Source organism: Siphateles boraxobius, unplaced genomic scaffold (genome assembly GCF_051911475.1).
Source record: "Siphateles boraxobius isolate OS27281-9 unplaced genomic scaffold, OSU_SipBor_1 15, whole genome shotgun sequence".
Taxonomy (NCBI): Eukaryota; Metazoa; Chordata; class Actinopteri; order Cypriniformes; family Leuciscidae; genus Siphateles; species Siphateles boraxobius.
Genome location: NW_027508755.1, coordinates 5,612,595 through 5,626,237, shown reverse-complemented (window position 1 = coordinate 5,626,237; position 13,643 = coordinate 5,612,595). Strand labels below are relative to the sequence as shown.

General features: G+C 41.6%; 1 protein-coding gene across 1 annotated transcript in view; it reads right to left on the bottom strand.

Annotated features, from left to right (window-relative positions):
• LOC143738592 (uncharacterized) overlaps positions 1-13,643 on the bottom strand; it is a 37,964-nt gene that overhangs the window by 7,557 nt on the left and 16,764 nt on the right. Inside the window, exons 7-13 of the mRNA XM_077230581.1 lie at positions 9,280-9,423; positions 8,358-8,489; positions 7,956-8,093; positions 2,776-2,834; positions 1,945-2,065; positions 1,721-1,860; positions 801-1,643 (exon numbers count right to left, since the gene is read on the bottom strand). Of these exons, the coding sequence (XP_077086696.1) occupies positions 801-1,643; positions 1,721-1,860; positions 1,945-2,065; positions 2,776-2,834; positions 7,956-8,093; positions 8,358-8,489; positions 9,280-9,423 (1,577 nt within the window). The remainder of the gene's footprint in view (positions 1-800; positions 1,644-1,720; positions 1,861-1,944; positions 2,066-2,775; positions 2,835-7,955; positions 8,094-8,357; positions 8,490-9,279; positions 9,424-13,643) is intronic.

Here is a 13,643-nt window from a genome sequence, read left to right as displayed (position 1 = left end):
AGTAAAGTGCAACAGAAAAGTGTGGGGTGGTAAAGGTTAAGAATTGTTTCTGGTGATTTTGTGCATTGAACTGTTACTATTTTTGTGCAGTGTTGTGCTTATGGGACTGGGGACGTAGAGGAACGAAGGAAGGATTAAAAATTATTTTTATTGAGGAACAGAATTTTTTCAAGTGTGTTGGGGCTTAGACGATTCCTCTTCTTGGACAGAACCTCTCCAGCCTTGGAAAAGATCCTTTCACATGGAACAGAGGATGCGGGGGAACATAAAAATGCCAGGGCCAGATGGTATAAATGAGGATACTGATGTTTATGTTGAGCCCAATATACCAGTGGATCCTCAGATCTTGTGAGATTCACTTCAGATAAATATCGGTCCACTTCTACAGTAGCATCTGCTGTTGCACTTGAGCTCCTTCTACCTTGTTCAACCGTGCTATCCAGCAGATGCCAAAGGTCACCTAATAATAGAGTTACAAAGAAAAAATACTCCATTAACAATGGTTCACATTACTAAATCACTAATGTGAACATTCACACAACAAACACATATAGTACTTACTGTTGTCTGTGGATTGGCCTGCTTCTGAAGAGGCTGGCAGCTGAGTTGGGGATATATTGGTGGAATGCAGAATGGAGACCAGAACTTCTGATTACAGTAGCGCATTCAGATTTTAATCTTGATATGCCTTCTTGCAGTTTCCCTTGACTTAAGAATCCCAGTTTTTTGAATCTGGGATCCAATAACGTGGGTATGGTCATCACACTTATTGATTCTAAATGTACTGCTTGTTCCCTGACCCTCCGTACAAGGCTGTCACCCAGCTGCCTTGCTGGATTGGACTTGAGGCCTTCTAGCTTACTCGTTACAGCGTGATTAAGCATCTTCATCAAAGGAATCACTTTGGAGGCAGACACCCTTTTCTCTCCTGAAAGCTCTACTGTAGCCTGGCGGAAAGGGGCAAGAACATGTAAAGCATCCTGGACTGCCTCATACTCCAGGGCTGTAGGAGGGGTGATGTCGGTCTTTAGAGAGGCCAGGGCTGCCCCCACTGGCTCTCTCAGCTGATAGAGACGTCCCAGCATGTTGTAAGTGCTGTTCCAGCGAGTTTCCACTTCAATTATCATTTTCAGAACTGGTCTCCCCATCTGCTCCTGTACTTGGGCCAGTCTCTCTTTTGCTGTAGTGCTTGTTCGGAAATAGGTCACAAGTTTCCTACATTTGGTTCGAATGTCGTTGAAGCTACTGATGTCATCAAAAGATTTCCCCACAATAAGGTTTAGTGCATGTGCAATGCATACCGCATGCCTAACATTCAGTGATCGTACACATGCTATCATGTTGGCTGCTGCATCAGTTACCAGGCACTTAACTTTATCCTTTATGCCCCACTCCTCCATGAGCTTGATATGTCCAGTAGCCAAGTTCTCAGCAGTATGGCTCTTAGGGAAATGCTGTACACCTAGTAAAATAGTGCAGAGCTTGTCATTGTCTATAAAATGGCAAGTCACTGCTAGGTAGGCATCCATGTTTAGCGATGTCCACATGTCAGAGGTAAGGCTTATAGCCTGAACGTTCTGCAACTGCTCTCTTGCCTTCTCCTTAGCCTCCTTGTACTTATGATCAACCATGACCTTCAAAGCCTGTGGTTAGAAATAAATGCAGTTACTCTTACTTTTAACTTCTTAAATAATGATGAACCACTTTATTAATCACATACCTTTCTAGTTGGGATCACGTAAGTGGGATCCAACACATGCAGGAGCTCCCTAAATCCATCATCATCCACAATGGAAAAGGGTTGGGAGTCCTTGATGACCATGTTCACCAGGGCCTCATTCACCATTTCTTTTTTGGAATCTATAATAAAATAAAATGAAGGTGTATTGTAGGAGCCTAAAACATTATTTAAATAATGTTTTTTTAATGATTATTATCAATTACTTTGACTACTGTGTGGATTGTTAGTAGTCTGTGCATGCTCGTGCAGTGCTCGATAATGCCTGAGCATGGAGGACGTGTTATTGCTGTATGTCAGCTCCTTTAGGCACAGCAAGCATTTCACCTTGAAACATAAATGAATAGACATTAAATATAATACAGCCATATAGTGAGGATTATTATATAAAGACAGTAAAATAATAATAATAACAATAATAATACAAATTGTGTTTGTACCTTATTGTGAGCAACCATTTAAAAAAACTCCCAGACAGGGGAGGATTTCCTCTTTCTTGCTGGCTCCATTACAAGGAAAAAGGAAGAGGTCACAAAAAGCAAACAATTCCAAAAGGGCAATCCAAATCAAAAAGCAGTCCAGTCCAAATCCAAAAATCCAAAGCAATCCAAATAATCTTATCTAATTAATATAACAATACTATAATATAGCTACTATAATTAATACTAACAATATACTATAACTAATCTAACCTGATATAATGTAATAATATACAGCCCTAACACATATATTGCACAATAACGACGATGAAACAACTCTCTAACTCCAACTCTCTAACTCTAACTCTCTGACTCTCTGACACTACTACAACTGATTCTACTACTCCTGCAACACCCACAAGGAGGCGCGAGTTTCGAACCCCCTTTATCCGGAAACGACACCCAGACCGAACCGATGACGTATCCACACAAACCGAGGCCTCGTTTGTCATTAGTCACGTGATTTTCACGTTAACAACACAAGCCTCGAATCGCGGCTTCATCTGGCACGCCCATTTTTGCTCGACACAAGATCCGACGCCTCGCTTCAAATCTCACATCACTACCTACACCTAAACTCTCCAGGAAATGGATCTCTACTGGAGGCTGGCATAAATCTGCATAGAACATCAAGAGACACAGCACAGACACAGTAGCCTGGGAAAACCCAGATGAACTTCCGGCAAATTTAGATTTGCTCTGCAAGTTAGTCTGGCGAAGAGTCCATTCAGGCTCATTTCCATTATTTCCAAATCGAGGCAGCAATCACAAACGTTGAGGCGGGCTTTACAAGATGACGATCGATCTGATTGGTTTTAAGGTCTATCCAATTGCGCCCAGAGGCATTTGAGCGACGTCCCTTTGGAAGTGAGCTGTCAATGAACTTTCTCCAGACCCTAACTCAGTTACGACTGAGAAGGGTCTGGTTTTAACCAGGCTATTTACACAGGGGCATGTCTAGAATTTGAATCTGAATTTTTTAGTCACTGACAACAATGTTTCCAGCCACTATAGTGAATATAATTTAATGATGGATGGTTTCATATGGATTACACAATCAGAGAATACTTGTTCACTCAAGCTTTCTATAGACATATTTCTCATCGTGACTGAGGCAAGTAGCCTATAGAGATTGCTAATGTGTCATCATCATGACGTATTAACAGTGGTGAACGCAAAGCATTTTGGGAATCCGCGGATTGCATGGAGGGAAGAACGCAGTGTTCAAGATGCCGTCTACCTGCTGTGTTATAAACTGCAATAACTGCACAGCCAACTTAATGCAAACTTAAAGATTGTTAAATGTTACTTCTCACATGTAATGATTTTTAGCCATCGCTTTAAATAAAATAAACAAAGACTGAATGAAATTCTGCCTCCTTTATCTGTATTAAGGAAGAATTGTGCACTTACATGCACTTCATGACGCACACGTACATTTGTGAATACGCTGAAGGTTTCTCCTTCTCTCCCTCTCTGCCGTGCGCGCGCTACACGGTTTGGAGCTCGCGAGCTCTAGATTCCGGGAGATTTGAACTAATTTGCGGGCATCAGGGAGACGCTATCAATATGCGGGAGACTCCCAGAACTTCAGGCTGTCTGCAAAAGCACCACAACCCAGCCTGCTGCATTTTGTAGGATTATATTCTGTTTTTCACGCTAATTTTTCATTATTTTCATGCCAGAACACAAGCCTGCAATGCCAGCCCATGTAAACGAGAAAAACATACCCATAATTCAGTGTGTTCTGATGACGTTGCCGCCCAGTTGGTCGCATTTCTTAGCGATCTCTATAGAGTTTTGGTTCGTTTCTGTGACTCGCTCCAGTTCACGGAGTCCGAGGCGGCAGAAAGCGCACCCTGTTTGTTTTCTCTGTTTTACAAAAGCGCAACATTTAATTGTTATTGTGAGTGCACTTAAATAAAAGTTTGTTTGCGTTTGTCGAATGTTAATTTAACATGCCAGAATTCAAATCCGATTGTAGAAGAATTCGTAGCGCCACTCGGCCAGGTGTGCCAAAATATGTATTTATAAACTTCAATATTTCATACAAAACAATCACAAAACGCTTTGTGACATTTTGAAAAACAGTGCTTGGATTAAGGCCACTGCAAATAGGATCGTAACTTAAACCCATCCCCCCCTGCAAATCGCACCCTGGGTGTGAGCGATGGAATGTTTAGGAGAACTACCTTTAGAAATTGTTTTTGTTCACTTATTATGAGGTTTTCTGGTTTAATCACGATCAGATTTTTTTCGAGATCCTACAGTAAATGCATTGTTTGACTTCACTTATCGAGAAATAGGCACATTTTCTATATAATGTAATACACTCGCACTTCTATCAATTAAGTGGGTAGAACAAAGACTGTGATTTGAGCTTTGACTTCCTGGTCATATGGTGCTGTAAGGGTCAAACAGGTCAATTTAGCTCAAAGGGAATTATGAATTAATTCATAGGGCGGCCGAGCAATTATAAATATCCAAACTGTAGTGAAAACACTATTTATTAGCAGGGTAACTTAGATCAGCAGTTTAAGACATTAAATTCGTAAGCACAAAACACAAGAACACTTCTCTTTAAAATACAGACAAGACTTTATTGATTACCCTAACAGATAAAACTGATATCTAACACAAACACACGCTCACACACATTCATACGAGTTACAGAAAGAAAGAGAGTGAAAGAATGAGTTGATGAAATCCCAAGGTTCTAGCATTATTTGCACTTATAAGACATGACCTGAACGAACCATCAATCATTAATATAACCCAAACACGTGGTGTGTTGGCGGTTGGATGGAAAGTCTTTGAAGTTGGAAGTGGGCTTTGCAGTCAAATCGTTGACCGAAACTTTACAGCAAAACTTAACTTAGAACCGAGACTCTCAACGGAAAAGAAAACAAATAAAGTAAGAGAAAGAAAAGTGAGACGAGAGTAGTTAGATGGCTTGAATGAAGCTGTTTAACCTACGTTCTTCTGATCTTGATTTGGGTTATTGCGTCTGCTCGCCTACAAGTTTACTCGTCTGGCATTATTTGATACATTATGTATCCTTACCCATTTTAAAGAAGGGCGTGTTAGAAGTAAACTGATGGTTTGCTCAAGGCTGCTGATCTGCTGAATTTTAAGCAATGCTATAACTTCTTGCTTTCCTGTATTCTGCTTCAGCTCTCTTTCCCTAGGTAAACATGTATACATGCGTTAGAGTATGTTTAGTCTACTTAAAGTCTTGTTCATGTCACACGTAAAGTTGTCCATGTCTCATGCTCACATACTGGAGTCCCTAATGGTGCAGATTTTGACTACTTTCTCGGAGTAATACGGTCCAGTAAGAAAGATATTTCCCATAACCCGGAAATGTACATTTCTTAGAATTAATAAACAATTAACACTCCGTGTTCACGGGCCAAACAGGTTAAAAACGATTGTAATTTTATTTTTACTACATTAAGTTAATTCTATGAACTGATCCAAATATTCATAATTATATTTCCTTTAAGCTAATTTGCTACAAAGCATAATAGTCACATATATTGGTTGTAGACATGATATAGAATTATGCAGTTTAATGGTGTTTGATTTGAAGTCCATCAAGAATTGTTTGGGGATGATTGTATGTATTTTGATATGTAAAGTCTCTGTGGTTTTAAGAGATTTCAACCCTGGGGTCATTCAGAGGTCCTTAAGATCTCCTTTTAGATCTTTGTCTTGGGATCAAAGAACTTCTGCAGTTATCTTGATCGGGCTAGAGCTGTGCCATCTCTGAACCAATCTGTCTTTTCCAAACTACCTAACGATGACAGCGTTCCTCCTTTAGCTAGGCTCATCTCTTTGAAGCTTGCACGGCCATACAGTACTTGTCTGTATACACATCATACCATCCCAAAACAATTTCTGACGGACCAATCAAACATTGTTCAACGACAACCAATATATGTGACCACTATGCTTTGTAGCAAATGCTTCAGAATGCAGCAGAAGACTATTGGTCTATAGGCAATACTGGTTGAAACTCTTCACATCCTGATAGCAATCAATATTAAAAGTGTTCTAAATAGTAAAATGAACATACCTTCTGTAAAGGTCTCAGGACCCAAAAAAAAAAAGTCAGTCCAATCATTGCATTCAGATTCAGACTTGGATTTATACGTTTTCATGTCAACACCATTAACGCCGAAATGAATCTGGATTAGTCAGATGGTACAACTAGAGCACTGTAAGATGTTTACGTTCATTATCACTGTAATGTTAGGCGTTTTGAGACACGAGGCAATTTAACAGTCTTTCATCTCATGACACTTTGTAGACTCTGCTTTGTGCATTCATGCGTTTTGAAGGAGGCGTGGCTTTGGAGGGTAAGATCTCATGCATTCAAAGCTAGCTTAATATTGCTAGCATCTCTGAAACCGTTTTGCATGTGTTTGGGTCTTCAGGAGGGGAACTTACACATTCATAAAGCACACATTCCAAAGAGCCATTATGTAAGAGAAGAGCCATTGTGTAAGAGAAGAGCCATTGTGTAAGAGAAGAGCCATTGTGTAAGAGAAGAGCCATACTAACGCTGGCACACAAAAAACACCAACTTTGTTATCACACTTAAAGAAAAATAAAAGAGAAAGTAGTCTTACAAGTGTGAGATTTATTTGGTGATAACAGGGAAAATATACCATACATCCAATGGTTGAATCAGCACAGTTAACTCCATGCATAGCCACATTACTTATGACCTGGACATTGGCCATAAGGGTTAGTTTGGCAACAGTTTTCAGCACACACTGGAGGCATCGGGGGTCCGGCTCCAGGCCTCCCTGGAGGCATCGGGGGTCCGGCTCCAGGCCTCCCTGGAGGCATCGGGGGTCCGGCTCCAGGCCTCCCTGGAGGCATCGGGGGTCCGGCTCCAGGCCTCCCTGGAGGCATCGGGGGTCCGGCTCCAGGCCTCCCTGGAGGCATCGGGGGTCCGGCTCCAGGCCTCCCTGGAGGCATCGGGGGTCCGGCTCCAGGCCTCCCTGGAGGCATCGGGGGTCCGGCTCCAGGCCTCCCTGGAGGCATCGGGGGTCCGGCTCCAGGCCTCCCTGGAGGCATCGGGGGTCCGGCTCCAGGCCTCCCTGGAGGCATCGGGGGTCCGGCTCCAGGCCTCCCTGGAGGCATCGGGGGTCCGGCTCCAGGCCTCCCTGGAGGCATCGGGGGTCCGGCTCCAGGCCTCCCTGGAGGCATCGGGGGTCCGGCTCCAGGCCTCCCTGGAGGCATCGGGGGTCCGGCTCCAGGCCTCCCTGGAGGCATCGGGGGTCCGGCTCCAGGCCTCCCTGGAGGCTTCGGGGGTCCGGCTCCAGGCCTCCCTGGAGGCTTCGGGGGTCCGGCTCCAGGCCTCCCTGGAGGCTTCGGGGGTCCGGCTCCAGGCCTCCCTGGAGGCTTCGGGGGTCCGGCTCCAGGCCTCCCTGGAGGCTTCGGGGGTCCGGCTCCAGGCCTCCCTGGAGGCTTCGGGGGTCCGGCTCCAGGCCTCCCTGGAGAGATACAGATTAGTCGGTCCATTTAGCGGCATTCAGTCTCAGATACAGCACAAAAACCAAATAGCAAGTTTTACTCAGTTTTAATCTTCTGTTAATTTTGTTAAGCCATCTTGTGCTTGAAACCATGCTATTTGGCTAAATACTTTACATTGAGAACGATTTATTAGAACACAAGACAAACTGAAATAACGAGGAAGCTGAGCCAAACACTAATATAACACATACCTGCAAATGGAGCCATACACTGATGTCCACAACCATTGCTGCAGCATTTCTCATTGTTCGGACAGTCACTGTCGTAGCCACACAGCTCGGCACACAGTCCTGCTCCAAAATTTGTGCTTGGACACTCTCCTGGCTTTGCTGTTATACAGACACATGACAGAAACCACATCAATGAATGTCTCATTCACTGTATGAAAAAAAAAAAGAAAGTAGTCATAAGATGTTAGTAGGAGGTTTTACCGGAATATTCAGTCTATCTACTTCATAGTTTCACGTTTAGTTCAATGTGTTGCTTGCGCTTTCTTTGCAATTATTTGTGAAAATTACTAGCAATTTCTGAGTGAAAACGTTTTTTCAGTGTTTTTGGAAGACGTATAGAATCCATGATTAATTAAAACTCACTGAAAACAGGCGGCACACACACGGGCCCACAGGGAAATTTACAGCATTTGTGTCCTCCAAAGCAGTCACTATCAGAAGTGCATCCGCGACAGGACGGCTCGACCGTCAGCGTCGCCGGACACTGACCGGACACTACAGAAGAGGATTCAAGAGGATAATTTGGGTAGACCAGGAAGTGCTGTAATAGTTTGATTCAGCTTTTGCAAGTCAGGGGTATTGCAATGAATCTCAAACTTTACAATATTCACACATTCATCTGCTTCAATTCAAAGTAACTCAGAAATCTACCATTTTTCACTAATCTGCATCAATCGGTTTCAGAGACGGAGAGTGCGGTTACAACCCACCCCACTAAAGTAGAGGGAGCAATAGTGCAATGCTGATAGAAAACATGGACATCAGTTAATATGTTGTATACAAATTTACCAGTGTACATCGTCAAAATTTATGCCATCCCCATGACCACCCTAATTTCCTTTTAAGCATTTTAATAGGCTACTCAGAAGACAAAACAAATATAGAAACACACTACATATACACAACGCAGAGCAACCGGTTATAATTAGCTCCCAATGTTATATTGTAGGCTTATTTTGTTGCTAAAACAAAAAGCTTAAACTCCGGATTAATAATTTTGTAGCCATATTATAAGACTAATGTTCTTGTTTTACATTAAACAAAAAGGCTTATATTAGTGATTATATGGGTTTTACTTGTACAACGAAAAACAGATGACAGTTTGCATATTTATACTTTGCTTATTATTAAAACTAAACCAACATACAAAGTTGAACTTCCACTTGACGTCTGTACTGTATTTTTGTAAGCCTATGTGCTGTGATTCGTCTAAAGTCAAATTTTGTTAGGCACTTTATTTATGCACTTCTTCGGGCTGTGTAATGAAGCTAAAAGAACTTCTCACCTACAACTCCAGCGTCTGTTGTGCTCAAACATGCAGACAGACACAATAAAACAGCACTAAACGAGCAGTACACTCGAGCGGTCATCCTCTCGACCTGCAATCTCACAATCAACTCTGCAGGCAGATATGCTGAATTAGTGAGTCAGGAGGAGCGGACAGCGAGGAACACAAACCTACAAAGAAAAACCCTGTTGCTGAGTCCCACAAAAAAAAAAAAAAACAACGCTGTCAAAGCAGTTTAAAATGCTTTTTGAATGCGTTTTTAAATTTCCAAATGGACGTCCGTGTAACTCCAACCATAATGAAAATCACCTGCCTGTAGCTTTCTAATATAGCCTAATCTGGAAGACCTTGATTAGCTTGTTCAGGTGTGTTTGATTAGGGTTGGATGTCCTAATAATTGCCGTGATTAGGAGATGATTGAGCGTTTGTATGGCAACACTATCAATGCCGAATGATTCTGCAGTGGTCAGGTGGTACAAGTCGGAGTTCTACCACTAGTTACAAGTTGGACTAAACTCCTACACCTAAACTCTCCAGGAAATGGATCTCTACTGGAGCCTGGCATAAATCTGCATCGAACATCAAGAGACACAGCACAGACACACTAGCCTGGGAAAACCCAGACGAACTTCCGTCAAATTTAGATTTGCTCTGCAAGTTAGTCTGGCGAAGAGCCCATTCAAGCTCATTTCCAATCTTTCCAAATCGAGGCACCAATCACAAACGTTGAGGCGGGCTTTACAAGATGACGATCGATCTGATTGGTTTTAAGGTCTATCCAATTGCGCCTAGAGACATTTGAGCGACGTCCCTTTGGAAGTGAGCTGTCAATGAACCTTCCCCAGACCCTAACTCAGTTACGACTGAGAAGGGTCTGGTTTTAACCAGGCTATTTACACAGGGGCATGTCTAGAATTTGAATCTGAAATGTTCAGTTACTGACAACAATGTTTTCAGCCACTATAGTGAATATAAGGGATACACAGCCACGGTTATATCAAAGCCAATTTATTGATGGATGGTTTCAAATGGATTACACAATCAGAGAATACTTGTTCACTCAAGCTTTCTATAGACATATTTCTCATCGTGACTGAGGCAAGTAGCCTATAGAGAATGCTAATCTGTAGTCATCATGACGTATTACCAGTGGTGAACGCAAAGCATTTTGGGAATCCGCGGATTGCATGGAGGGAAGAACGCAGTGTTCAAGATGACATCTACCTGCTGTGTTATAACCTGCAATAACTGCACAGCCAACTTAATGCAAACTTAAAGATTTTTGAATGTTACTTCTCACATGTAATGATTTTTAGCCATCTCTGTAAATAAAATACACAAAGACTGAAGTAAATTCTGCCTCCTTTATCTGTATTAAGTAAGAATTGTGCACTTACATGCACTTCATGACGCACACGCACATTTGCAAACACACGCAAGGTCTCTCGCTCTCTCCCTCTCTTCCGTGCGCGCGCTACATGGTTTGAAGATCGCGAGCTCTAGATTCCGGGAGATTTGAACTAATTTGCGGGCATCAGGGAGCCGCTATCAATATGCGGGAGACTCCCAGAACTTCAGGCTGTCTGCAAAAGCACCACAACCCAGCCTGCTGTATTTTGTAGGATTATATTCTGTTTTTCACGCTAATTGTTCATTATTTTCATGCCAGAACACTAGCCTGCTATGCCAGCCCATGTAAACGAGCCAAACATACCCATAATTCAGTGTGTTCTGATGACGTTGCCGCCCAGTTGGTCACATGTCTTAGCGATCTCTATAGAGTTTTGGTTCGTTTCTGTGACTCGCTCCAGTTCACGAAGACCGAGGCGGCAGAAAGCGCACCCTGTTTGTTTTCTCTGTTTTACAAAAGCGCAACATTTAATTGTTATTGTGAGTGCACTTAAATAAAAGTTTGTTTGCGTTTGTCGAATGTTAATTTAACATGCCAGGATTAAAATCCGATTTTAGAAGAATTCGTAGCGCCACTCGGCCAGGTGTGCCAAATTACGTATTTATAAACTTCAATATTTCATACAAAACAATTACAAAACGCTTTGTGACATTTTGAAAAGCAGTGCATGGATTAAGGCCACTGCAAATAGGATCGTAACTTAAACCCATCCCCCCCTGCAAATCGCACCCTGGGTGTGAGCGATGGAATGTTTAGGAGAACTACCTTTAGAAATTGTTTTTGTTCACTTATTATGAGGTTTTCTGGTTTAATCACTATCAGATTTTTTTCGAGATCCTACAGTAAATGCATTGTTTGACTTCACTTATCGAGAAATAGGCACATTTTCTATATAATGTAATACACTCGCACTTCTATCAATTAAGTGGGTAGAACAAAGACTGTGATTTGAGCTTTGACTTCCTGGTCATATGGTGCTGTAAGGGTCAAACAGGTCAATTTAGCTCAAAGGGAATTATGAATTAATTCATAGGGCGGCCGAGCAATTATAAATATCCAAACTGTAGTGAAAACACTATTTATTAGCAGGGTAACTTAGATCAGCAGTTTAAGACATTAAATTCGTAAGCACAAAACACAAGAACACTTCTTTTTAAAATACAGACAAGACGTTATTGATTACCCTAACAGATAAAACTGATATCTAACACAAACACACGCTCACACACATTCATACGAGTTACAGAAAGAAAGAGAGTGAAAGAATGAGTTGATGAAATCCCAAGGTTCTAGCATTATATGCACTTATAAGACATGACCTGAACGAACCATCAATCATTAATATAACCCAAACACGTGGTGTGTTGGCGGTTGGATGGAAAGTCTTTGAAGTTGGAAGTGGGCTTTGCAGTCAAATCGTTGACCGAAACTTTACAGCAAAACTTAACTTAGAACCGAGACTCTCAACGGAAAAGAAAACAAATTAAGTAAGAGAAAGAAAAGTGAGACGAGAGTAGTTAGATGGCTTGAATGAAGCTGTTTAACCTACGTTCTTCTGATCTTGATTTGGGTTATTGCGTCTGCTCGCCTACAAGTTTACTCGTCTGGCATTATTTGATACATTATGTATCCTTACCCATTTTAAAGAAGGGCGTGTTAGAAGTAAACTGATGGTTTGCTCAAGGCTGCTGATCTGCTGAATTTTAAGCAATGCTATAACTTCTTGCTTTCCTGTATTCTGCTTCAGCTCTCTTTCCCTAGGTAAACATGTATATATGCGTTAGAGTATGTTTAGTCTACTTAAAGTCTTGTTCATGTCACACGTAAAGTTGTCCATGTCTCATGCTCACATACTGGAGTCCCTAATGGTGCAGATTTTGACTACTTTCTCGGAGTAATACGGTCCAGTAAGAAAGATATTTCCCATAACCCGGAAATGTACATTTCTTAGAATTAATAAACAATTAACACTCCGTGTTCACGGGCCAAACAGGTTAAAAACGATTGTAATTTTATTTTTACTACATTAAGTTAATTCTATGAACTGATCCAAATATTCATAATTATATTTCCTTTAAGCTAATTTGCTACAAAGCATAATAGTCACATATATTGGTTGTAGACATGATATAGAATTATGCAGTTTAATGGTGTTTGATTTGAAGTCCATCAAGAATTGTTTGGGGATGATTGTATGTATTTTGATATGTAAAGTCTCTGTGGTTTTAAGAGATTTCAACCCTGGGGTCATTCAGAGGTCCTTAAGATCTCCTTTTAGATCTTTGTCTTGGGATCAAAGAACTTCTGCAGTTATCTTGATCGGGCTAGAGCTGTGCCATCTCTGAACCAATCTGTCTTTTCCAAACTACCTAACGATGACAGCGTTCCTCCTTTAGCTAGGCTCATCTCTTTGAAGCTTGCACGGCCATACAGTACTTGTCTGTATACACATCATACCATCCCAAAACAATTTCTGACGGACCAATCAAACATTGTTCAACGACAACCAATATATGTGACCACTATGCTTTGTAGCAAATGCTTCAGAATGCAGCAGAAGACTATTGGTCTATAGGCAATACTGGTTGAAACTCTTCACATCCTGATAGCAATCAATATTAAAAGTGTTCTAAATAGTAAAATGAACATACCTTCTGTAAAGGTCTCAGGACCCAAAAAAAAAAGTCAGTCCAATCATTGCATTCAGATTCAGACTTGGATTTATACGTTTTCATGTCAACACCATTAACGCCGAAATGAATCTGGATTAGTCAGATGGTACAACTAGAGCACTGTAAGATGTTTACGTTCATTATCACTGTAATGTTAGGCGTTTTGAGACACGAGGCAATTTAACAGTCTTTCATCTCATGACACTTTGTAGACTCTGCTTTGTGCATTCATGCGTTTTGAAGGAGGCGTGGCTTTGGAGGGTAAGATCTCATGCATT